This window comes from Urocitellus parryii, chromosome 9, assembly GCF_045843805.1.
Source record: "Urocitellus parryii isolate mUroPar1 chromosome 9, mUroPar1.hap1, whole genome shotgun sequence".
Taxonomy (NCBI): domain Eukaryota; kingdom Metazoa; phylum Chordata; class Mammalia; order Rodentia; family Sciuridae; genus Urocitellus; species Urocitellus parryii.
Window position 1 is genome coordinate 59,394,801 of NC_135539.1, and position 27,046 is coordinate 59,421,846.

Consider the following 27,046-nt stretch of genomic DNA (forward strand, 5'->3'; position numbering starts at 1 on the left):
GTGGGTGCAGGGGATTGAACCCAGGGCTTCCTGCATGCCAAACACACACTAGACAGCTAAGTTTTCTTTCCTGTCCAGCTTCTTTCCTTTTCTTCAATTTACTTTTTTTTTTAAGCTTTGGCAGTGCTGGGGATTGAACCCCAGGGCTTTATGCATGCTAGGCAAGTGCTCTACCACTCAGCATTATACCCCCAATCCTTGATTTAATTTTAGTTACTTTTACTTATTAATATTTAACTTTAATATCTTCCTCACCATATTATTTCAACTGCTCTTGATTGTTTCTGCAGTAAACACAGCCTTACAAGCTAATGTAGAATTAACAAAGAGTTGTTGGAGTCATTATAGAGCTATGTCTTTCTTTGTATATTATCCCAAAGATTTCTATGATATTTTCAGGAGGCCCAGCCTGAATTACATGTTATCTAATACACTGCCAGTTTATTCATGCAGCAAATTGAAATTATGCTCATAGATGATTAGAACCAGAAGACATTTCAAAGATCATCAAATCCAGTCCTTTAATTACACAGATGAGAAAACTGTAGCCCAGAGAGTTCAAGTGACTTACTCCAAATCTAATATTCAGTGTGGTTTGGAGCCAAACATATGAGACAGATAAAACTATGAAGTATGGAAAATTGTGTGCACACTATCATTTCCTGAGAAACTGATTTTGGTCTTTGGATGTTAACCACCTGAACAAAGTCCAGTGCATATGTCAACTGCACAACAAAACCTAATATGAATCCCGGGACTTCATTTCCCATGTGCGTGGGCTGAAAAATGAACTGTTTCCCACAGAAGGTTCCACTCGAGATAAAACTATATGTTTCTCTTGCACTCAGGATTCTGGAGAAACCTAAAGTCATGCTTCCAGAACACAGAATGTGCAGCACTGCAGAGAATAACAATTTGCTTGGAATGAATGAAGAATAGTAACCAGACCCTCTGCAGGAGAAATAAATGAGAAATTGAGTAGAGTTTCTGAGCAGGAGATTTTTTTCCTTTTTATTTATTTCCTGTGGGGAGTAAGAGCTTTAAAAAAGGAACACCTGGGGTCCCTGGAGGAACATATGCAGGCACCAGCAATGATCCAGTTCTCTCTCAGTGAATAGTACTATGCTTCTGGGGCAATTCAGAGGTCGTGAAATGTTTAGTGAGCACAGTCACCATATGCACCTAATGCATAAGAAAGCCCAGACTTCTGAAAACATACAATCTCAGGTGGGGAAACGAGCCTGTGGAACATGACACCCTCATAAACCTCACAGACTCTTGGGACAGGCAGCATCCTTGATACATGTCATCTCAAAGACTCTGCCTGCAGGTATTTGTTTCCTAGGATACATTTGCAAGGAGCAAAATAATGAGAAGAACTAAGTAATAGGAAGAATACAATATTTCCTTTTAAAAGGAAAAATTAAAAAGAACATCGATTTCATTAGGTTAAATTTAAAAATGTATATTTTGCCAAGAAAACACCCCTTCCCTGATCCAAAATTCCATGCAGCAGTCTCTTATTTTTACTGTGTTATTGTTGTTTTTCATAATTTCTTAAAATAAGTTTTCAGTCTGACTGGTAACTTTTTATTTTGGTGGAATTTTTAACTTGCAGAAAGATTGCATAAGCTTCCATATTCCTTCTATCCAAATTTGCCATATATTTGTATTTTGCCCCCACTGTATGAACTCCTTCCCTCTCTCTCTGTGTCTCTCTTTCTCTGTCTTCTTGCTTTCTCTCTTGCCCTTTCTCTCTTTGATTCATTTGATCTACTTCAGAGTCATCTGTACACACTGTGTCTTTACTTCAAAAATCTTCAGTGTTTTGTTCCTAAGAACAAAATAGTTCCCTTACAAAATCACTGTACCATTATCAAATTTTGAAAATTTCATATTGAGGAAAATCAATATTGATACAATACAACATTAGTATTAATATTGATATAATACTCCTATCTGATCATGATTCTATTTTTAAGGAAGGTGTTTAAAGTCACCTACTTTATTCTAACTATGACTTTCATGGTGTGACCCAGATTTAGGGACTAAGCATTCTTTGTGTTAGATATTAGTACCATTTTGTAACACAGTAAATGAGACCAAGCAGAAAATGTGTCTTGTTACCTGTTGATGCATCAATTGCTTCATACTTTATTGTAAAGCCTTCATAAGCGAGGTCAGAGTCAGCCACAAATATCAACATTATTGAGTTGTCACTGCTGGTGAGAGAAGGCGGGATGGATTTTCCACAAAATCTATTCCAAATGGAGAAAGAACAGATACATGGGTTTTAAAACATTTAGTATATTTGAAATGATGGACCAAAAATTGGGACATGTAAATATGATAATAAGTTTTCTTATATAACTCCAGCCAACTTAAAAATCAAATATATGTCAGGCAAAAAAAAAATTTCGAACTTAGAAGATCCTTCTATTCTTGATTACTTCCCTGAAATGGTTTGGTGTGTGTCTGGCTATGTAACTTGACATGTGTTAGAATTTTGATGAAATTAGAAAGCACAAGTTCCATTACATTGCCATTTAGCATATTAATGAACTTATTCATAGAAATGTAACAAATATAAACAGTGAAGGGAACTCATATATCATCAATTCTTAGAGTACAGACTCAAGTGTCACCTCTGTCACTTAGAGGCAATATGACTTTGGGCAAATCACTCAATCTCTATGCATCAGTTTCTCCATCTTGAAAATGGAGATGATGATAGTGCCTACTTCATAGAGTTATTCTTGGGAAATGATGGGTTAAGATACTGTACATAAAGCACTTAGATCAGTGCCTGGAATAGTAATCCTAGAGAGGTGGAATCTGTTGTCTTTAACAGCGGGCCTGTGGAGAGGAAAAGGTTTGATTATAAAGCCATATTGTCTTTCTGCTGAACAAAAGCAGTTTTACTCAGAACAAAATTTTCTAGTAATGACAAAATAATAAAAGACATTAAGCCATGAGATTTTAGCCAGAGAAATACCTGTAAGAAGGAAAGGCAAATAAAATAGAAATTTCAAGTCTAAACAGACTTGGCAAAATTAGTCAAATAGAATGACAGAGAAAAAAATACTATGAAAATGAATGTAAGGGGAAATGCTGAATATGAGAAAGAGATGGATTAATTGCTGAGGGAAATTAAAAAGAATTTAGTGTATAATGCCATTTCAGTGTTTAAAAGGATTTAACATCTTGATCAAAATAAAGGTAGGTAAATTAATTAAATCCTTAATTTATATGTCCATATGTACTAAATTTGGGCAAGATCATTCTAGTTTATGCCATTCAGCAAAAATTATGTATTTTTCAGTGGTTATAAATACCCATCCATCCCCCCAAAAAAAAGAAAAATAGAAAAGTTTAAAAAGTTAAGAAAAGATGACAAGGGAGAATAAAACCAGAAGAAAAAAAATTAACTTAAGAAAATAATTGATAGAGAAACAAATGTTTTAGAATTAAAAAAAATAAGTAAAAGAAAATGCAAAATGAAGAAACAATCAGGAGAATTCCATTTCCAGTGAGGATGTAATAATAACAGCTAGATTTAATTTTACACCTGAAACAATTGAAACCTGAGGAAAATATTTAAAATGATGGCTCTCAAGACACTGGATATCAAGTGAGGAAGAACAATAGGAAACAAATGAGTTCCAAAGCAAAACTGAAAAGGACTGAACTGGTTTCAAGCAATTTAACTGCATTCCTGGACATTTATAGGAATATAATAATATCTAGAGCCAAAAACATAAAAATTAAAAATGCCTAACATTATATCAACTATTTCCAGGGATAGAAAGAAGCAGCAAAGTATGATTCATAATGAAAGGAAAATTAAAATAAACTGAAAAAGGTTAAAAGCTTAATTGTAAGGTATGAAGTGCTAGAAGAACACATGGAGGAGTTCTCTATAACATTGGTCTTGGCAGGATTTTCATGGAAAAGATCTCAAAAGAACAGGCAACAAAAAATAAATAAACCAGTGGGGTTCTATTAACTATAAATCTTCCATATGGCAAAAATAAACAACAGGGTGAAGAGAAAAACCTATGGAATGTGAAATAATATCTGCAAACTATACATCTCACAAGCAGTTTATGTCCAAAATACATAAAGAATGTGAACAATTCAATAGCAAAACCACAAGTGACTTGATCAAAAAAGGGGCAAAAAACCCATAAATAGACATTACTATTAAAAAAAAAACACAGAAATGGCCAATATGTGTATTAAAAAATGCTCACTATCACTCTTCATTAAAGAAATGCAAATAAAAACCACAATAAGATATCATACCACATCTGTTAAATGATTATTATAAAAAAATAACAAGGATTGGTACATATTTTAAAAATAAAAAATAATTAATACAGCCATTATGGAAAACAACATATAGAGGTTCCTCAAAAATTAAAATTAGAACTATCATATGACCCAGCAATCCTCCTACTAAGTATATAGCTCAAGGAAGCAAAATCAGTATGTTGAAGAAATATCCACCCTCTCATGTTCATTGCAGCATTATACAAGGTCCAAGATATGGAATCAACCCAAAGGTCCATCAATAGATGATTAGAAAATGTGATATAGATATATAGATATGAAAATGTAAATATAGATACCCACCACCACACACACACCATGGAAGACCATTCAGTCATAAAAATTAATGGAATTCAGTTACTTGGAACAACAGGGATGATCTTGCAGAGAACATTGTATGACATTAAAGAAACTAGGCACAGAAAGAAAAATCCCACATGAGATCACTCATATGTGGAATCTATAAAAAGGTGATCTTATAGATGCAGACAGTATAATAATGGTGCTGACTGGAGGCTCAGGTGATTGGGGGGAAGGGTTGGGAGATGATGTTGAAAAGATTCACAATTACAGTTATAGGAGAACTAAATTTCAAAGGATCTGTTGTACAGCAAGGTGACTGTAGTCAATCATACTTGATATCTTTGGCAAACATGAAAAGAGTGGATGTTTTGTGCTATCACTGTTAAAATGATAAATATGTGGGGTAGTATGTTAGTTAATTGGATAGAATTCACTATTCTGTAAGATGTATTATATACTTCAAAATATCATGGCCTACAAAATAAAGAAAAACATGTTGTCAATTTAAAAAAGAAATAAGAGAAAATAGATGGGAAATGGTGGTACGTGCATTACTGATTTTGTGCCTTTCTGAACAAAAATCTATAAAAAAAATAATGATGGTGGAATGTGATAGACATCATTATTCAAAGTACATGTATGAAGACACGAATTGGTGTCAACATACTTTATATACAACCAGAGATCTGAAAAATTGTGCTGTATATGTGTAATAAGAATTGTAATGCATTCTGCTGTCATTTATTTTTTTAAAAAATCCGTAATAAATAAATAAATACAATAAATACTTTAGTCAAACAAACAAAAATTAAAAATAAACAAGCAAGCTGCCAAGTTTAGCATGAAAAAAAAAGAAAAACACCTTGGGCTGGGGTTGCAGCTTAGTTAGTAGAGTATTTGCCTAGCATATGTGATGCACTGTGTTTGATCATCAGCACCACATAAAAATAAATAAAATAAAGTATTGTGTCTGTCTTCAACTAAAAAAAATATTAAAAACACCTCACCTCCCAAGAAATGTCTCAGAACCAGTGTCATAAACTTCCAGGTAATCTTTTGAGCAATTGTAATGAAACTCCAGATAAAACTTGTCAAACACCAAACGAATCCGTTTTCCAGATTGAACCCGTACATGCCAAGTACAGTTGATACCACTGGGGTAGATATTTGGATGACCAGGACTTTTAATGATTCCTGTGGACTGTGTAAGAACTTGTCCACATGCTGTTGAAATAAAAATAAAAATTATCACAACAGGTAACCAACAGGCTCCATGGATTTAAAAAAATATACATGGATCATAACCTCTTAAAATCTCAAAAGAATAGTGCCGTTTCTTATATGCCACTTAAGATAACTTTTTTCTTTTGTTAATAAATACCAAATAACTATTGTTATGTGTTGATTGAAAATATATTCTTTGCCATCAGTGCACTTTAAAATATTTTTTTACAGTGTAGACGTTTTTGTGCAATTTGTTTCTATTGTTTAATTATTTGAATGTAAGCAAAAGAGAAGATACAATCTCTTACCCAAATCCTCAGTACTGAACTTAGCCATGAAACCATGATTTTCAGTAGAAGAACTTTTCACAAATGTGACATAAAGAATATTGTACACGGATGTTATTAATGAAGTTATGTTGGTGCCACAGTACTTTTCATTTTCAGGAGAACCCAAAATGGAACTGCTACCAACCTAAAATAAAACAGATAAACCCCAGTTTATTTTGTTAGATGTCTATTTTGGAAAACAACTTCAAGAACAATTATTTCATAAACCCTTTTATTAACATACTAAAATCAATTTGAAAACATCATCAATTTTAGAACATTTTATTTACCCCAGGAGAAATTCCACGTCCATTAGCAGTCACTCTCTATTCTCCTGCCATTAGAGCCCCAGGCAGCCACTAACCTACTCTCTGTCCCTATAAATTGTCTATTCTGGACGTTCCAAACAAATGAAATCTTAAGATATATGGTCTTTTGTGACTAGACTCTTTATGTAGTGTAATGTTTTCAAAGCTTACCCATATTGTAGTAGGCATCATTACTTTATTTCTTTTTAATGCCATATAATATTACATTGTATGTATATGTGTGTGTACATATATATGTACATATATAGTATTTTACTTACCCATTCATCAGTTGATGGGCTTTTTTATACTTTTAAAATTATCAATAATTATTTTATTTGGCATTTGCATATGATATAATGAATGTAGGCATACTCACATGCACATTTTTATTAATATGTTTTGTTAACATTGAATATAAAACTAAGAGTGGAATTTCTGGATCAAATGGAAACTTTATGTTTAACTTTTTGAGAAACCATCAACTGTTTTCCAAAGTGGGTACATCCTTTTACATTCCCACCAGTAAATCGTAAGCGTTCCAATTTCTCCAAATCTTTTCCAACACTTGCTATTATCTGACTTCTTGATTACAGCCATTCTAAAGAATATGAAGTGAGATTGCACTGTGGTTTTGATTATTTGCATTTTCCCTGAAGACTAATGATGCTGAACATCTTTTTACATACTTGTTCATTTGCATATTTTCTTTGAATAAATGTCTATTCATGTGATTTGCTCACTTAAAAAAACAGATTGTTTTTAATTTTGATGAAGTCCAATTTCTTTATTATTTCTTTTGTTATTTGTAACTTTCATGTCATAGCTAAGAAGTTTTTACCTAATCCAAGGTCACAAATGTTACCATGTTTTCTTCCAAGAGTTTCATGGTTTTAGAACCCATGTTTAGGTCTATAATTCATTTTAACCTATATCCCAATCCCTTTCTAGTTTTTTGTTTTTGAGACAAGGTCTTCCTAAGTTGCTCAGGCTGGCCTCAGACTTGTAATCCTCCTGCCTCAGCCTCCTGCAACACTGGGTTTACTGCTGTAAACCATTGTACCCAACTTCTAATAAGTCTACTTCCTGAGGACTGTGTAAGAACTTGTCCACCTGCTGTTGAAATAAAAATAACAATAATTATCACAATAGGGAATCAACAAGCTCCGTGGATTTCAAATATGTGGATTGTAAGCACTTAAAAGCTCAAAAGAAAAACACTGATTTTTATATGTCATTTAAGATAATTTTTTTCTCTAAGTTTTTTAAGTGTGTGAATTCTTTGTGATACTCCACATATAAACTGAAGATGCATTTTATTTTCTCTTCCTTGCTTAATTGTTTAAGAAAGAAAAAATTTCCAGTATAATGTTGGACAGAAGTGGTGAGAACACACAGTCTTAAATTTTTATGGATAAAGAGGCAAAACATTTAGTGTTTCATCATTAAATATGTGGGGTTTTAAAGATGCCATTTATAAAATTAAGGAAGTCCCCTTTTCCCCTAGTTTGTTAAATGTTGTTATCATAAAAATGTATAGATTTTTTCAAATACTTTTTCTGTAATCTACTGAGATGATCAAGTATTTTTGACCTTTATTTTATTGATAACATGTTTTGTATTCATTGAATCTGGGATGTTATTAACAACCCATACTTCTGGGATTAATCTCATTTAATCATGGCATATAAACCTACTTATAAGCTAGATTCAGTTAGCTAGCCTTTTGTTAAGGATTTTTCTGGGTTCATAAGAGATATTGATCTCTACAAAATGACTTCCATTACATATAACTGATTTGAGGATAACATAGTATTTTTAATAATAGATAATGAAATACAAAGATCCAAAGGTTTGTTTCTTCTTACCTCAACATAATCTGTATCACAGTGGGCAGAACTTCCAATTTCAAAGCTAGTGAACTGGAGAAGAACAACTTGGCTTTGGGGCTGGCGTATGGTCCACCTACAGGTCCTTTCTCCAGGATATACATTGGGATAATAAGGGGAGCGAATGACTCCTTCTCCAGTTAATTCACCCCCACAAGCTGTAAATATAAAAATGATAGGACTGTTCATCAGAAATAAATAATTATTGGCCCCAAGTTTATTGTATATCCTGATTATGCCTAAGGAGATAAGAGAATGTTACATTTTTATGAGAATATTTTCCTCACCACTTGAGGACACAAAATGACTAAATTATTTTAAGAAACTAAAATGTTACAATCAAATAAATGATACACTTAAAATTAAGTAGAAATTTCCTTACCAACTTGATAAACAGCTCTGAAACCAGTCTTTTGGGTGGAATCATCTATTATAAGCCTGATCCAGATATTGTTAGTAATGGATGTAATGGGAGAGATTTCATTGTTACAGACTTTTCCAAGTAAGGTATCATGATCTTGAACCTAAAAAAAAGGTGAGATAGAACTGTAATCCTAATCAATAAAATTACTTTGGCATTATTTAGAGATAAGATAATGACAGATTGAAAGTGGACAATAATCTAATTTAGATATTATATTTGAAAACAGTGGGTCACTTTTTAGCATGATTCTACATATTGATAAAAATCTGAAAGTCAACAAAAATCCATAAGAATTTTGCAGATGTCCTAATAATTTCTGCAGTGTCAAAGAGGAAATAAATCTACAAGTCTGGACTAGCTCACAAACAACAAAAACAAAATTACTGCTATCAGAATATAAATGTTTTGACCAGATCTGTAATCAAAAAAAAAGAAAGAAACATACAGAATTCATAAGTATGTTGAAGAACTGTTTTTGAGGGTGGTTGGGCAATAAGGATACAAAAGACAAATCTTGGGCAACTCTAATAAAGAAAATGAAAGCATAAATACACAAAATTAAAAATGACAAAGATTCTACAAACATATAGATTCTAAGTAATATTTTAAATATAATTTTGTGTCCATATATGTGTCTGAAATGAGTTATTTCCAGAAAAAAGCACATAATTACTAAAATTATATCAAGAAGAAGAAAAATAAAATCTGAATAAACATAAGTCATGGATAAAATTAAAAACATTTTCAAATAATTAGTCCACCCATCCAAAAAGGAAAAACTCCCAGAAGATGTTATGCACTATTTGGTAGGTTCTTTTAAGTTTTTAAGAAACAAATTAATGCCTGTGTATAATTTGTTCTAAGGTGCCCTCAAATGAGAACCAAGTTCCAAGTATTTTTCCTCTGAATTGTTATCATATACCATCAGAGAGAATAAAAAACTATGAACTAATATCACCAACTCATATTGATACAAACATCTTAGACATGATTATAGAAAAATGAATCTGTAGTCATTGTTAGCATTATACACCAAATCAAGTATGGGAATAAAAGTAATTTATTATTATTGATTTATTATTATTATTATAAAAGTAATTTACATGTTTATTATTACATATAATTTCATCAATACATCCAATGGCATAAACCACATGGAAAATCTCTTCTTTGTCTTACTGAAAATATGTAGTTACTCTTGACATTTTTTAAAAGTGAAGCCAGAAAGTTTGTTAGCATCCTGATTGATTAAAGACAAAACTCTTAGAAAGCGAGACAAGAAAGAATTTTTCTTCATTCAGTGAAAGCTACCTGTTTTAAGTCAATAATCAATTTTTGTAGTGCAGTGAAAACATACCCTGTCTATGAACCTGGGTTCAAATCCTACCTATCATTTACAAGTTTCCTCTTTTAATAACCTTGAGCTAGTTACTACATCTAAGCCTAACTCACACAGTTGTTGAAGCAAATAAATAAAACAGTAGTGTGAATTCCTTGGTGAGATACCTAGTACCAGTTATCTAAAGAAAAGCTGTTACAGGCTGAGATTGTGGTTCAGTGATAGAGCACTTGCCCAGCACATGTGAGGCACTTGGTTCAATTATCAGCACCACATAAAAAATAAATAAAATAAAGGTATTGAGTCCATGTACAACTAAAAATATATTTTAAAAAGAAGAGAAGAGCTGTTGTTATTCTTGACAGTTCTTTTGAGGGAAGGTGGTACCAAGGATTGAACTCACGAGCACTCGACCACTGAGCCACATGCCCAGCCAGCCCTATTTTGTATTTTATTTAGAGACAGAGTCTCACTGAGTTGCTTAGCACCTCGTTTTGCTGAGGGTGGCTTTGAACTCACGATCTTCCTGCCACATTTTCAAAGGTAAAACACTGGAGGCTTATCATCATAATCAGAAATTATTCAATGGATATACATACTATTCCTGTTCTATAAAATTATTCTGGAGGACCTAGCCACACAAGTGTTACTTTATTAATTCACATTATCAAGGTATCAATGAGTATCAGACCTGTGCTGGCAAGAGCACTGTGACATACAGTCACTGCTGGCAAGGGACTTAGAACAGGAAAGAGCTTATTCTTTTAAAGCATTTTGATAAGTGTGACATCTGGGAAAGTGCAGGCTGCCGCATTATTACTAGACCAATGATTCTCAGTAAGTACCCAAACTAGGCATTTGGAAAATTTGCAAGGGCATTTTTTTTGCAAGGGCATTATTAAAAACTTTCATTATTATCACAATGATGGCTAGGTACTGTTGGCATTTAGTGGCGAAGGATCAAAGACACCAGCCAGCCAGAAATGTGGAAGACAGTCATTCACAAGGATGGTCCTAAAAATCCTAAGGATCCTCCTAAGTCCTGTGTGACATTGGTATAGGTGAAAGTTTTGTAATTAAGCATAAAAATGTTGCTTAGTTTCACACATTAAAAACAAATGTCTTCACCCAATTTTAATACATGCTGAATTTTTCAGAAGAATGAGCATAAACAAAAAGAATTTTTTTCTCCCAGGAAACCTGCCAAAGGTTGGTCACCGTTTCAGAAAAATTAGTTACCAACCCGCACAGCCTTGTCAGCCTACATTTGTTCTGCAGTGTTCATGGCAATTTAGGATACGAACAGCTGACTGCTTCATTTGGTCTTCAAGTACAACTTGCTCAAGATTTTCACATACTGAACTAAATGTGATTCTTATTTTGTTGTTTTATTTCTCCTCAATTTTGTGCTTAAAAATGTATATTTTTAAATTATAGTGTGTGTAATGAGCATATATCATCAATGAATTTCACTGCAGAATAGCAAAGGGTGACAACAAGATCTTAAAACCTAGACCCAGTGGTGTAACCAAAGACTCTGAACTCATCTAGCGGATTAATGGAACAGATCTTAGCAGAAATAAACTGCAAGCGGAGACTTGAAGGCCAAGTAGGAATTAGCTAAGTGAGTAGCAAAGGGCAGATTTTTAAAGCATATTCAAGCTGGTGGGGATATCGTGACATCATTACTCTCAACCCTAACTGGTAGAAGTATAAAGTTTGGGAAGATTTACTTGACAGTATGTATCCTGAGTGGCCTAACACTTTATCCCCAAAATATTCAAGATGCAGACCCAGATGCACCCAGACCCAGATCAAAGTATGCTCTCTAATGACAATGACTAAAACTATTCTAAAGTTCTAATAATAGGTGGGTGACTAAATAAATTATGGCTCAGCCATATGATTGAGACAGACATTAAAAAAAAAATCACATGCCTCTCCACTGACTCACGCTCATACCAGTTCTTTTCTGAAAGCTCTTACAACATCTGCAACACAAATTTCACATATTGAAATAAAGGATACTAAATTTCTCTCTAACCAAACAGAAAATCTTGGAGAGAAGGGAAGGCTTCTGTGTCCCCTTCAACATCTAGCAATAAACTTTGCAAATAGGGATTTGACTAATTCTTGTTGATTCATTCATTTTAAGGTACAGGATGATGTTCCAATTTTTTTTTCTTTCTTTTTCTTTTTTTTTAGATACGTAGACATGCTACAGTTCCTGAAAACCAAAAAGCATTAAACACAGAGAAAGATGATCTTCCTGCTCTCTAATCCTCCCGGGTTCTATTTGCTTTTTCTAAGATTATAGTCTCTCTTTTCTATTTCACCCATTAGAAGATGACAAGAAAGAAGAAAAACAGCTCAATAGCATCAGTGCAAGCTTAAGTGAATCATTCCCCTTGGACCTGATTAATGAAACTCAAGGACTTTAGCAAGGAGAAAGGCAGCTGCAGTCCACATGTTTTAAGAGTAACTTATAGGGATCAAGGGCCCTAAACCTAGAAGGTACAATTGATTTTCACCATATCTCTCTCTCTCTCTCTCTCTCTCTCTCTCTCTCTCTCTCTCTCTCTCTCTCTCCCTCTCTCTCTCTCTCTCTCTCTCTCTCTCCCTCTCTCAATTCTTATTAATTCTAAAAAACCTGTATTTTCCCTGGATCCCAGACATGGCAATGCATTAACCATCACTCTTTCAAAAAAGACATTGAAATAAAATTTATCAAACGTTCTAAAGTGACCCCAAATATTTTTGCAATACCACTTGCATTCAATATTCTAAGATTTGTGAACTTGTCTTTTTCCTTTGTACTTGTGAAGAAGGATAGACTGCATTATTTTTTCATCATGAGTCACTTCCCTCACATAAGAGGATTGAATATCTGTGCTCTTTGCCATGTGACTTGCCATGTCTCTCTATGGAGAATTAATACTTACCCTTCCCTTTGACTGAGCTTACCCATAGGAATTGCTGTGCCTAACAGAATGTATGTAGAAGCGATATACTAATTTCCAAGTAGTGGCTTTGGCTGCTGTTGCATGATCTGAATGTCTTTTACTTTTCCTTCTCATAAAACCAAAAGCCTGGGTCCCATGATGCAGGAAATATCAGCAGAGAATTTGGGCAAAACTGATTCAAAACCAATATGTTATCATGAGCAAAACACAAACCTTATTTGTAAGCCACAGAAATTTTTTGTTTGGTAACGTTTATGATTTCCCTGGTATTTGTTATTGTTTCTTATTTCAGGATAACTTAGAGAAAGAAGAATATCTGAAGCTTGTTTGTGGTAACAAAGAGCTTTTCTTAAGAAATCAGATGAAGTCATGTCACAATTACTTGAAGAGGGATCACAATAAGTCCATTCTTTTTAATGAATCACACTTGCAAAGAAGTGACAGGAATCAATGCAAAATACTAGGGTTCTGTGCATTAGGCTCAGATCACTCACTGATTTCTTCTTTCAAGTTACTCTATTTTTTTTTCTAGTTACTAATTTTGTTTTTTTATTTTTTTATTTTTATTTTTTTTTATTGGTCGTTCATAACATTACATAGTTCTTAATACATCATATTACACGGTTTGATTCAAGTGGATTATGAACTCCCGCTTTTACCCCGTATACAAATTGCTGTATCACATCAGTTACCCTTCCATTGATTGACATATTGCCTTTCTAGTGTCTGATGTATTCTGCTGTCTGTCCTATTCTCTACTATCCCCCCTCCCCTCCCCTCCCCTCCCCTTTTCTCTCTCTACCCCTTCTACTGTAAATCATTTCTTCCATTTGTATTATCTTGTCTTACCCCTCCTTTCCTCTTATATGACATTTTGTATAACCCTGAGGATCGCCTTCCATTTCCATGCAATTTCCCTTCTCACTCCCTTTCCCTCCCACCTCTCATCCCTGTTTAATGTAAATATTCTTCTCAAGCTCTTCGTCCCTACCCTGTCCTTGTTAACTCCCCTTATATCAAAGGAGTCATTTGGTATTTGTTTTTTAAAGATTGACTAGCTTCACTTAGCATAATCTGCTCTAATGCCATCCATTTCCCTCCAAATTCTATGATTTTGTCATTTTTTAATGCAGAATAATACTCCATTGTATATAAATGCCACATTTTTTTATCCATTCATCTATTGAAGGGCATCTAGGCTGGTTCCACAGTCTTGCTATCGTGAATTGAGCTGCTATGAACATCGATGTAGCAGTGTCCCTGTAGCATGCTCTTGTTAGGGCTTTAGGGAATAGACCGAGAAGGGGAATAGCTGGGTCGAATGGTGGTTCCATTCCCAGCTTTCCAAGAAATCTCCATACTGCTTTCCAAATTGGCTGCACCAATTTGCAGTCCCACCAGCAATGAACAAGAGTGCCCTTTTCCCCGCATCCTCTCCAGCACTTATTGTTGTTTGACTTCCTAATGGCTGCCAGTCTTACTGGAGTGAGATGGTATCTTAGGGTAGTTTTGATTTGCATTTCTCTGACTGCTAGCGATGGTGAGCATTTTTTCATGTACTTGTTGATTGATTGTATGTCCTCCTCTGAGAAGTGTCTGTTCAGGTCCTTGGCCCATTTATTGATTGGGTTATTTGTTATCTTATTGTCTAATTTTTTGAGTTCTTTGTATATTCTGGTTATTAGGGCTCTATCTGAAGTGTGTGGAGTAAAGATTTGTTCCCAGGATGTAGGCTCCCTGTTTATCTCTCTTATTGTTTCTTTTGCTGAGAAAAAACTTTTTAGTTTGAGTAAGTCCCATTTGTTGATTCTATTTGTTAACTCTAGCGCTATGGGTGTCCTATTGAGGAATTTGGAGCCCGATCCCACAGCGTGTAGATCATAACCAACTTTTTCTTCTATCAGATGCCGTGTCTCTGATTTAATATCAAGCTCCTTGATCCATTTTGAGTTAACTTTTGTGCACGGCGAGAGATAGGGATTCAGATTCATTTTGGTGCAAATGGATTTCCAGTTTTCCCAGCACCATTTGTTGAAGATGCTATCCTTCCTCCATTGCATGCTTTTAGCCCCTTTATCAAATATAAGATAGTTGTAGTTTTGTGGATTGGTTACTGTGTCCTCTATTCTGTACCATTGGTCCACCCGCCTGTTTTGGTACCAGTACCATGCTGTTTTAGTTACTATTGCTCTGTAGTATAGTTTGAAGTCTGGTATCGCTATACCGCCTGATTCACACTTCCTGCTTAGTATTGTTTTTGCTATTCTGGGTCTTTTATTATTCCATATGAATTTCATGATTCTTTTATCTATTTCTACAAGATATGCTGTTGGGATTTTGATTGGCATTGCATTGAACTTATAGAGAACTTTTGGTAATATCGCCATTTTGATGATGTTAGTTCTGCCTATCCATGAGCAGGGTATATTTTTCCATCTTCTAAGGTCTTCTTCAATGTCTTTCTTTAGGGTTCTGTAATTTTCATTGTATAAATCTTTCACCTCTTAAAATTGACAGACCCTTAACCATGCTAACGAAGAGAAGAAGAGAGAGAACCCAAATTACTAGCATACGGGATGAAAAAGGCAATATCACAACAGACACTTCAGAAATACAGAAGATAATCAGAAATTACTTTGAATCCTTATACTCCAATAAAATAGAAGATAGTGAAGGCATAGATAAATTCCTTGAGTCCTATGATCTGCCCAGATTGAGCCAGGAGGATATAGACAACCTAAACAGACGAATAACAATTGAGGAAATAGAAGAAACCATCAAAAGACTACCAACTAAGAAAAGCCCAGGACCGGATGGGTTTACAGCAGAGTTTTACAAAACCTTTAAAGAGGAACTAACACCCATACTTTTCAAGCTATTTCAGGAAATAGAAAAAGAGGGAGAACTTCCAAATTCATTCTACGAGGCCAACATCACCCTGATTCCGAAACCAGACAAAGACACTTCAAAGAAGGAAAACTACAGACCAATATCTCTAATGAACCTTGACGCAAAAATCCTCAATAAAATTCTGGCGAATCGGATTCAAATACATATCAAAAAAATTATACATCATGATCAAGTAGGATTCATCCCTGGGATGCAAGGCTGGTTTAATATACGGAAATCAATAAATGTTATTCACCACATCAATAGACTTAAAAATAAGAACCATATGATCATCTCAATAGATGCAGAAAAAGCATTCGACAAAGTACAGCATCCCTTTATGTTCAAAACGCTAGAAAAATTAGGGATAACAGGATCATACCTCAACATTGTAAAAGCAATCTATGATAAGCCACAGGCCAGCATCATTCTGAATGGAGAAAAATTGAAGGCATTCCCTCTAAGATCTGGTACAAGACAGGGATGCCCTCTCTCACCACTTCTGTTCAACATAGTCCTCGAAACACTGGCTAGAGCAATTAGACAGACGAAAGAAATTAAAGGCATAAAAATAGGAAAAGAAGAACTTAAATTATCACTATTTGCAGATGATATGATTCTATACCTAGCAGACCCAAAAGGGTCTACAAAGAAGCTATTAGAGCTAATAAATGAATTCAGCAAAGTGGCAGGATATAAGATCAACACACATAAATCAAAGGCATTCCTGTATATCAGCGACAAATCCTCTGAAACGGAAATGAGGACAACTACTCCATTCACAATATCCCCCAAAAAAATAAAATACTTGGGAATCAACCTATCAAGTTACTCTAAATGGCCCCACTCCAATACATAACCTGTGACCAAGAAGTTTTAACCTATGGGGTATTCAAGATGGCTAACATGATATTTTAGATGGAATTTTACATTTACAGGGTGAACTAATTCCTGAAAAGAAAGTATACACTTTAAAAAAATATATGAGTTCTTATAAAGAAACTATTTTCTGTACAGAGAGCTAACGTTAACCAGGCTGAAGAAACACAATTTATACAACATTTTAAGTGTGAGAGCTAGAGCCAGGAAGCAGTAAGCTTTAACATCTGGAATGGATCAGGTCTCAAAGCCATATCTTAATGCATGTGTTTATTTGTTTGTGAGCATATGAATCCAGCTTTGTTTTTATATTACAATTTCTAAAATCCATTTAAGTATTAAATTTTAATTCAAAGCAAACCAAGTATGCTGGCATTAGGTTTGGTCCATCCAAAAGCCAAAAACAGAACCCTACCATATGGTAGCATTTAACACATGGCTGCCTGGAAATGGAGCTTCAGGCTGACATACCCCATAGTTTAAGACTTGATTTCAGACACTAGTCTTGGGCTGATCTGGGCGAGCAGGAGAGAGATGTGTTCTCACTCTCAAGAAAGAATAAGAAGTAAGGAATAAAAGATGACATGCAAAAGGTAAAAATTATTTTCTTTGATGATTATCCTTTGTTATTTATTAGTAGGTTTCATAGTTTCGTGGTTCAAATTTTAAAGCATTTTATGTCTCATGAAGCATGTCCATCCTAATACGTTTATCAATCTACAGCCTTTATCTGATATTTTAAAGCTGATTTTCTAAAATCAAGAATATTTAACCTAGTTTTACCTTCAAGTGTCTTCCCTCATGATTGCAGACTCCAACCTGTCTTCTCCTCTTCCCCTTCTCCTGTCATTACCATCGGGTTAACTTCCAGTGCCCACTCACTATATGATCGGCACGATGCTAAGAACACTCTAGACATCTCCCTGTGCATTTAGAATATAATCCAAACTCTTTACCTCTGCATAAAAGGCCACACAGAATCCAGCTCCTGCCTAATTAGTTTCTTTCTTCCTTTCTTTTGGGATTCCAGCCACCCTAGTCTATATTCAATTCTTTTGGGTTGTCAAGTTTTAGCGCAACTGTTTCTCTAGGGCTGTGTTGACTCATCTACCTGGGCTCCTTTTGCTCTTGGCTCCTTGAATTGCTGACTCCTCCAATGGGCAATCTCCTTAGGACAGCTGTCTCAAACCATTCACACACAGCAGGGCCAAAGTCAGTAGCCCTGTTATTTTCTATCACAGTACTGTTTCTTTCCTACAGAATACTATTCATCCTTGAAATTATGAGGATATGTCACGATCAAGCCCGTGAAATGATGGGATGTGCCATGTTTCAAGGAAGTGCACTTGCTTATTTACTGTCTATTTTATATACTAACTCCCCCTAATAGAGTGCCTAGCACCCTATAAGCACATGGCACACAAATCATGGAAGTGAGAATCGAGAAGAAGACCTGGGATCAGCAAGCTCTTCTCATATCTCAGTGGTGGACTCAATCAGTTGAACACCTGCTGTGGCTCATTTTGGGGGGCAAAATGGGTGCTGGCCACCATGAGGTTCTGGGCTTTATAGGCAGCCTTAGCAGAACCAGGCCATGGGAGGAGTTAGTTACTTTTGAGGGACAGGGGACAGGGTCAGGTCATGGGAGGAGTTTTGGTGGCGGGATCATTTAGGACTGGACTGGAGGACAGGTAGGTAACCACATTTATTATTTATGGAATAAATAAATGAATTAATGAACTTTAAAAAACCCTTTTCAGGAGGGAAAAATTACTATCCCTATTACCGATGAGGAAATTGGGACTTAAAGATGTTTAATTTCTTGCCTTTAGTAACCCAGTGTCAAAGTCTTTTATGATTCTTCCTTACGATACTTTTCCCATTTATATCACAGCAGTATTGGCCATGTTCTCTATTTGGCTGCTCATCGGTAGCACTCCCGATTCTTGCTCTCCCCGTATCCTCGTATTCTTCCTCACTGCCCCATATCACACCTGTCCCACTGGGTTTGTGGTTTCTACAGAAGCGTGCAGCTCTCTCACATACAGCAAACTGTTCTACACAAACTCTCCAGCTCTAAAATCAGATGGCGCTTCCGTCTCAGTCTCTCCTGGATTTCACTATTACAACGTGTAGAATTATTTCACTTGAGTAATGGCATATGCCATCGTTTGGACCTTAAACGTCCCTCAAAGGCTATGTATTAAAGGTTTGGTCCCCATCCTTTTGGAAGGCAGTGGAAACTTCAGGAGATGGGCCTAGTGAAAGGAAGTTAGGTCATTGGAAGCACACACTTGAAGGCGATATTGGGACCCCAGCCCCTTCCTCTCTCTCTCTGCCTCCTGGACAACAGGAGGTGAGCATTGTCCCAGCACACACCCCTGCCATGATATACTGCCTCACAAGGACCTAAAAGCAATGGACCAACCAACTATGAACTGAAAATTGTGAGTCAAAATTAACCTTTCCCCCTTTAAGTTGATTTTTCTCAGGTATTTTGTCATAGCACTGTAAGCTGACTAACACAGCATATTTTATTACTTCATCAAAAAGCATCAGGATGTTCAAGTAGTTGTGAAAAAACTGTGCTGAAAACAGAGCTCAAAAACTAATGAAATGTTTCTAAACTCCAAAAGAAAAGCATGTAAACTATTAAACTATTCTCCATTTCCCCTTCTTCCTGCCTTCTTTAGAAAGATTTTTTCTCTAAACAGAAGTTCATTTCAAAATGTACTGAGTAGAAAGAGCAATGCTATTCTGACTATTCTTTCTGTGGTTACATTCCAGCTTCGGTTATCAGAGGCCCTATTCTTTCTCTGCCATTTATGTCCATAACCATCCTTAGAATTATTTTGTGAATCATAGCCACAAGACTCTGACCAGGAGGTCTACTTGAGGGAAACAAGTATGTGCATGCAGACCAAGAGTCTTGGCTCTCCCTCCACCAACCCTACGGCTGCAGCTGAAGAGCTTCAGTGCCTCACAAAGAGCAAAAGGAGTTTCTCTGTGACTCTAAATTCACTGAAGGACAGGAGGTAGAGGTGGGAGTGTTGGATAGGTGAACTGGGGATCATGAGGGTGAGGAACAAGGAAAGCAAGTTGAAGGTGGTAGAAGAAAAGGTTTGGAGGAAAGCAAACCCTCAGCATTTCAGCTTGCTGTATTTCCCCCTTTCTTAAAATTTTTTATTCTTTCCTTTTAAATCTTAAATTCAAGATGTCACCTGGGAGTTGAGCTTCATCATGTCTCACGGGTTTTGATAGAAAGCATTTCCTATTTGTTATTTTCTGCCTAGTCTTTCATGTTTTATTTCCGTTTGTAGCCCAGTAATTACTTAGGAGAGGTTTCATTGATTTTCCAGTTCTTAGGCATTTTTTAGATTGTTTCATCAATAATTTCTGGTCACATTATATTGTGAAGAAGTATACAATTTCCACTTCATTAACTTTCTGGGATTGTCGTAGAAGTCTCAAACAGGATGAATTTGAGATTCATGCCACTTGTAGAATAGGTATGTTCCTAGATTCCCAGAAACCAAATTCAATATAGCTTATTCCATCCTATCTTATTAATTAATATATTTTCAACTTTTTTATGTCATTTATTTTTTGTTGTTTTCCACGTCTAAGAAGGAACACCTCCCACAAAATCCTTGCTGTTTGGGGCTGGGGACGTGGCTCAAGCGGTAGCGCGCTCGCCTGGAATACGTGGGGCCCGGGTTCAATCCTCAGCACCACATACCAACAAAGATGTTGTGTCCACCAAAAACTAAAAAATAAATATTAAAATTCTCTCTCTCTCTCTCTCTCTCTCAAAAAAAAAAAAATCCTTGCTGTTTTCCAAAAGGCACTTCTCTCTCCCTCCCTCATTGGCCTCCCTTGTAGAATTCCCTCCCTGAGTGGGGCAGAGGGTAGATGGTTGGGGATGGGCCAGGGAAATCTGATGGCGTGAATTATTCTACGGATTTTCCTCTACCTCCTACCTCAAGCTTCATCCTTAATATCCTACAGACTTCTGAGTTATTATTCAGTCTGCAACTTGGATTCTCTGGACATAAAAATTAAACTTTCATCACTATCTTATGTGTCCAATAGCTTAAATCACTTATGAAATATTCAGGAGAGGGGCTGCTTTTTATTCTGCAACAAGGCATCAGTCACATGCATTGAACTGTTCTGTACTATTTAAAACATTCTCACACAAAAAGAGATGAACTAAAAGTTGATCTTTTCTTGTCCTTATTCTTTTGTAGCCATATCACATCTTCTATGGGCAAATATGTGTTTTTAGAGGTAGAAACTTCAGCTGAGAGAGAGATAAATCAAGGCAATGATACATAAATATGTGCTCCTTATCTTAAAAAAAGAAAAAGAAAGATGTGCTACATCATGTCTAGGCAATACCAAATCTATTATCTTTTGTAGTTAAATTTTATTTTCAGATCATGCTTATGGAGCTCTCTTGCAAAGCAAAAAGTCTTTCAAACCCACAGTTTTCATGAAAGACATACACTGGAAAATGCTAACTTAATATTCATCTAAAGATATGTTGCACGGCAACAAAGCATCTCCAACCACATAAGAAGAGGATCTGGGGTTCTCAGGAGTGCATCTATTCACAAGAAAACTCCTTATTATTATTCCCCCATATTTCTCCAAAATTACCTCTTTGTTCTTCATTCTTTGTAAATTTTTAGGTGGTCTGCTTTCTCTCTTAAGTGGAATTATTAATGACAAAGTCATCTCCCCTCTAAACGAACAAAGTATCTGTAATACCATCTTCCTTTTCTTTTATTTGCTTTCTTAAATTTTTCACTTTTAAAGCATAGCTTTAAAAAATGAAACAACTACCTTGGGGAGCAATACTTTAAATCTCAAAACAATATCATTTAAATTTGATTTCTGCATCACTTACTTCCATGATCACTGTCTAAAGAACATCAAGAGTAGTAAACGTACTGAAAAAAACAATGTTTAGCTCACAATTTTTCCTAATGAATAGAGATGATTTAATGATAAGATCTTTGATCTCATTCAACATTTATTTATCTAGAATACCAAAAAGGAACATCTATGCCCTATTTTGACAAAACTAGAGTTTGACTTTTTTCATTTTTTCTTTTGGTACTGGGGATTGAACTCAGGGGCACCTGACCACTGAGTCACATCCCTAGCCTTATTTTGTATTTTATTTAGAGACAGGGTCTCACAGAGTTGTTTATCACCTCGCTTTTGCTGAGGTTGTCTTTGAACTCAAAATCCTTCTGCCTCAGCCTCCCAAGCTGCCGGAAGGGATTACAGGCATGCACCACCATACCTGGCTTTGTAGGACTCAATTTCATTATTTACACCATTGGTGATTTAGATTAGATGACTTTAGATCTAAGGCCTGAACTGATGCTAAAATTCTATACATTGATCATACACATTCTTTTGGGTTGGTCATGGATATAACAGAAAAGTTTACTCAGCTATTCAAATCATTCCACATGACTTGTCCTTCTGAATAGTAGAGTTTTTCTATCAACCCTTGAGGAAAATTTTATCAAGCCCTTGTGTGTATGTGAACACACCAGAATATAGATGTCTCTTTGGCCAACCATGAAAGAGCTCATTGACTGTCTCTGAACTGGCAAATTCAAGGCATGATTTGGTCTAGAAAACCTTGCATTTGTATAATGTTTTTAATTTTTCAACTTTGTTTCCTGATTCATTCCCTTAATTTTATCCTCACGAAGATTAGAGGAATAGGTATGGCATCTTATCAAAGTAGGAACTAAAATATTCATATATAGAATTGTCCAAAGTTGTATAGTTATTTCGTTACAGAACTAAAGCTCAGATGAGTTAACTCCAACCCCATTCTAGCTACACTGATTTGCTTAGCATCTTGCTTAGCACATTCTGCCAGTTTAATTTACATTAAATCTTTTTTAAGTTTGTTCTAATTATTTATACACGACAGCAGAGTGCATTTCAATTCATTGTACACATGGAGCACAGTTTTTCATTTCTCTGGTTGTATGTGATGTAGAGTCACACCATTTGTGCAATCATACATCATAGCTAGGATAACGATGTCTGTCTCATTCCACCATCTTTGCTGTCCCCATGCCCCCTCTCCTCCCCACCTTTGCCCAATCCAAAGCTCTTTTATTCTTCCCATGATCCTCCCTCATTATGGATGGATCAGTGTCCACATATCAGAGAAAACATTTGGCCTTTGGTTTTATGGGATTGGATTACTTCGCTTAACATGGATATTCTCCAACTGCATCCAGTTACTTGCAAATGCCATAATTTTATTTTCTACAAAATTACATCTTTGAATGTCGTCTTGATGTTTTTTTTCCTGATAACTTTCCAGAATATTTCAGAGGAGTTCATGTAACTCCTCACTGAAATTCAGTGAAAATTATCTTCACAGCAAGGGGAATGTATCTTTGCAGATGCTCTGACAGCTCCCTAGATGTTACAACCACTATGAAGAATCTAGCAGAGGCGGCTGGGGTGCGGCTGGGAGGTAGAGCGCTCGCCTCCCACCTGTGAGGCACTGGGTTCGATCCTCAGCACCACATAAAAGTAAATGAACAAAATAAAGATACTGCGTCTATATATAACTAAAGAATATTTAAAAAAAAGAATCTAGCAGAAAGGTGCACAAATTTTCCTGATTATTAGTGACTTCCTTTCCAACCTCAGAAAACCATTGAGCCTGGCTTCACATTTCATCCTGTGATCAGACTACCAGTTAGGAATTGGGAAATTCATGAGACAGTCTTTCCTAGAAAACATGAGATGTCTCTTGTAGGCAAAATTGCACCATTGCATTTCTGTTCTTTTTTTTTTTTTTTTGAGGTCAGTACACTGAGAACATTTAAATTTAAATCCCATATTTACGACTTGCCGGACATTTAACTGTGGGCAAGTAACTTACCTGCACTGGGCCTCAGATTCCTGAGATTAAAATCAGAAAGACAATGTGATGATTCAATGAATTAACTTCTATAGAGCACCTACCAGACATGGTGTGCAGTAAGCAGACAGTTATCTTTATCTAAATTTATCATCCTATATTAAAATCTTGGAACAGCACCAGGTGCATAGTAAGTGCTCTCTAATTATGAGTATTTTAACTGTTCTCAAATTAAAAAAAAAACTAATGTTGGACATGTTACTTTTATTTAAGAAAATTATTTAGAATTGTTCCACAGTATTAATGTATTTTATGAGAGATAAAAAAAAAACTTAAATTGAATTCACCTCACCACCTGAAATAAAAATTTCTGGTTGTAAAAATATATATTGCCATGATGTCATGGTCAATGTACTTGCTCAACAAAGTCCAGATCCCAGGGTAAAGTTCTATGTTTTCTCTGTCTAAATGGAGTTAAGAAGTCAGGAGGTCATATAAAATTTTCCTGGAAAAATAAATTGGTTTTACTTACATAAGCAAACAAAATTGTAAAGGCTTCTCTGAATTTAAATAAAATGATCATGCCCAACAAAAAATGTTTTGTTTCTCTTGTCCCGTACTTCAATTTGTGGCTTGACCAATAATTAACCAAAAGAAGTCACTGGTCCCGTAAACAAAAACTGCCTGGTTTTGGTTTAGGCAGACCCATTTCACAACCATCACACACACTTAAGTCAACATTTGAGAACAAGCAGGATGAAGGAAGGAGAATGTCGAACCTTTGACAATTTTAACTGAACTCTTTGTCACTGACTAGCCAGGCCACCTGGGCAAATCCCTAAATTTCTCTAGTTCCACTTCCCTCCAGCATAACATTATCGTACATAATCTCTGTAGGAAATTTACTCCATAGGGATTTACTCTTTTAGCAAATCCCATTAGCCTTACTTATTGGCATGTACCTTAGTGATCAGAGCTTGGTTTAGTAGACGTGATTTAGCATCATTATGCATTTCTAGCCTCAGCTTTTCTCTTAGTTCTTTCTTGATTTCCTTACTAATCTTGTTTTATCATCTGTAGGTCTGTTTTTAGGCAGTTTCTTTCATATTCTCTAGAACAGTTGTTCTTAAACTCTAGCCTGTATCAGAATCCCCTAATGGGCCTCCATCCCTAGAGAAACTGAATAGACCCATTTGCTTCACCACCTGAAATAAATTCTTCTGGATTTAAAAATATATATTGCTATGGTGCCATGGTCAATGAACTTGCTCAACCAAGTCCAGATCCTAGGGTAGGGCAGGGATAGGGTATACAATGGCATTTCTAACATCATCTCTTGTGGGGTTGGATGCTGCTGGTCTGGAACCATTTGAAGACCACCACCCTATAGAAGATTAACATGTTGATGAAAATCATCTGAGGGCAATTGGATGCTAAAAGTTACCTCAATGTAACGCTGAGAACAGCTGCTCTGGCCTTCCAGCTCCACATGGGTGAAGTTAATTTGTATTTGCTCTCCCTGAGGCTGCTCTATAGAGTAGATGCATTGTCTTTTGTGAGCAAAAGGCCCAGACAAATCAGGAAGGAGGATCTCGCCTTCTGGCTCGGTGTAGAGCCCTCCACACTGCAGATCCGCTGAAGAGAACAGAGAAGAGAGAAGGAAGGGTCATGTGGATGGCTTTTGTTGTGGGTCCCAGTCATTGGATCCATTAAAAAAGAAACTAGACACACACCTACACACTCCAAAAATACCCACTTAATTCATGCTGTACAGGCTTGTGCCTCTCACTATAAGATTTTCTGTTTGAAAAGTTTGCCAGATGTCCCTGCAGTGCCTAAAGAAATAAATGTACATATGCGTGATCAAACTTCCAATCCACTGTTCTTTCCTACAAATTGCTTTTCAAATACGTCAGTACAAATGGAACCACCATTTGACCCAGCTATCCCACTCCTCAGTCTCTACCCAAAGAACTTAAAATAAGCATACTCTAGTAGCGCAGCCACATCAATGTTTATAGCAGCTCAATTCACAATAGCTAAATGGTGGAAGCAACTTAGACACCCTTCAGGAGAGAAATGGATAATATATATATATATATATATATATATATATATATATATATACACAACAGAATATATATAATTGGTATATATACACAACAGAATATTACTCAGCATTAAAAGACAATAAGATTACAGCATTTGGTGAATGAATGGAGATGGAGAATATCATGCTAACTGAAGTAAGCCAATCCCAAAAACAACAAAGGCCGAATGTTCTCTCTGAGAAGTGGATGCTGGTCGATAATGGGGGAGGACATGGGAAAAAATGGAGGAACTTTGGGAAAAGGTGAGGGAGGGGAGAAGAGGGGATATGGGGGCAGGAAAGATGGTGGAATGTGATGGACATTATTACCCTAGGTACATGTATGACTGCACATATGGTACATTCTGTACAGAGAAATGAAAAGTTGTGCTGCAATTGTGTACAATGAATCAAAATGCATTCTGCTGTCATATATACCTAATTAAAATAGATACATTTTAAATAAATAAATGCTCTGCTTCATTCCAAAGACAGGAGTTTATAATATATCGCAACAAAATAAAATACATAACCACATAAATAAAGCAGATTAAAGGAAAAATTAAAACAGCCACAGGTGGCCAGAGGGATGGTGGAGAAGCATAGAAAATAATTGTAAGGGCTATGGAAGTTATAGGAGGTCAGCTGCAGTTTCAGCTTGACCTCAAAGTAAAGGGAGAAGGGGAACCCATGAAGATATTCATCATAACTCTTCCTGATACTGAGACTTAAAAGGTATTTTTTCTAGGAATTCTCAAAAGGACACAATGATGCTGTCATGAACGTGTCTCCAGCCCTAAGAATAAAAGCAGAGAGCATTTAATTTGTTTTGTTATTAGTTTATTTTAAGGTATCAGTGCAACTGAGGACATAGTAAGTAACAATATTTCACTAGAAGTGAAACTCCAGGGGCCTAGGACACTGCAGTCCTGAACACCAGCTCTTGTACAGCTAGACTTGATCCAAGGATAAAATCAGACACAACCCCAGATAGACTCCCATTACTCACATGAACAACTTTTCTCACAACAAAATATCAAACATTAGAGAACCGAGGCTCTGAAGTACTGAATATTAGGTGCTCGTTCATCTCTGTCATGATTGTGGGTCCAAGAATTTAGGGACTAAGGAGTATTGCAGTATTAATAACAGAGCATGGGAAAGA

The 27,046-nt window shown here is 35.8% G+C and overlaps 1 protein-coding gene across 1 annotated transcript in view; it reads right to left on the reverse strand.

The window, feature by feature from the left end:
* Window positions 1–27,046, reverse strand: part of Cubn (cubilin) — a 280,054-nt gene that overhangs the window by 216,553 nt on the left and 36,455 nt on the right. Inside the window, exons 17-22 of the mRNA XM_026408130.2 lie at window positions 25,237–25,427; window positions 8,768–8,909; window positions 8,365–8,543; window positions 6,168–6,333; window positions 5,643–5,859; window positions 2,128–2,258 (exon numbers count right to left, since the gene is read on the reverse strand). Coding sequence (XP_026263915.2) covers window positions 2,128–2,258; window positions 5,643–5,859; window positions 6,168–6,333; window positions 8,365–8,543; window positions 8,768–8,909; window positions 25,237–25,427 — 1,026 coding nt within the window. The remainder of the gene's footprint in view (window positions 1–2,127; window positions 2,259–5,642; window positions 5,860–6,167; window positions 6,334–8,364; window positions 8,544–8,767; window positions 8,910–25,236; window positions 25,428–27,046) is intronic.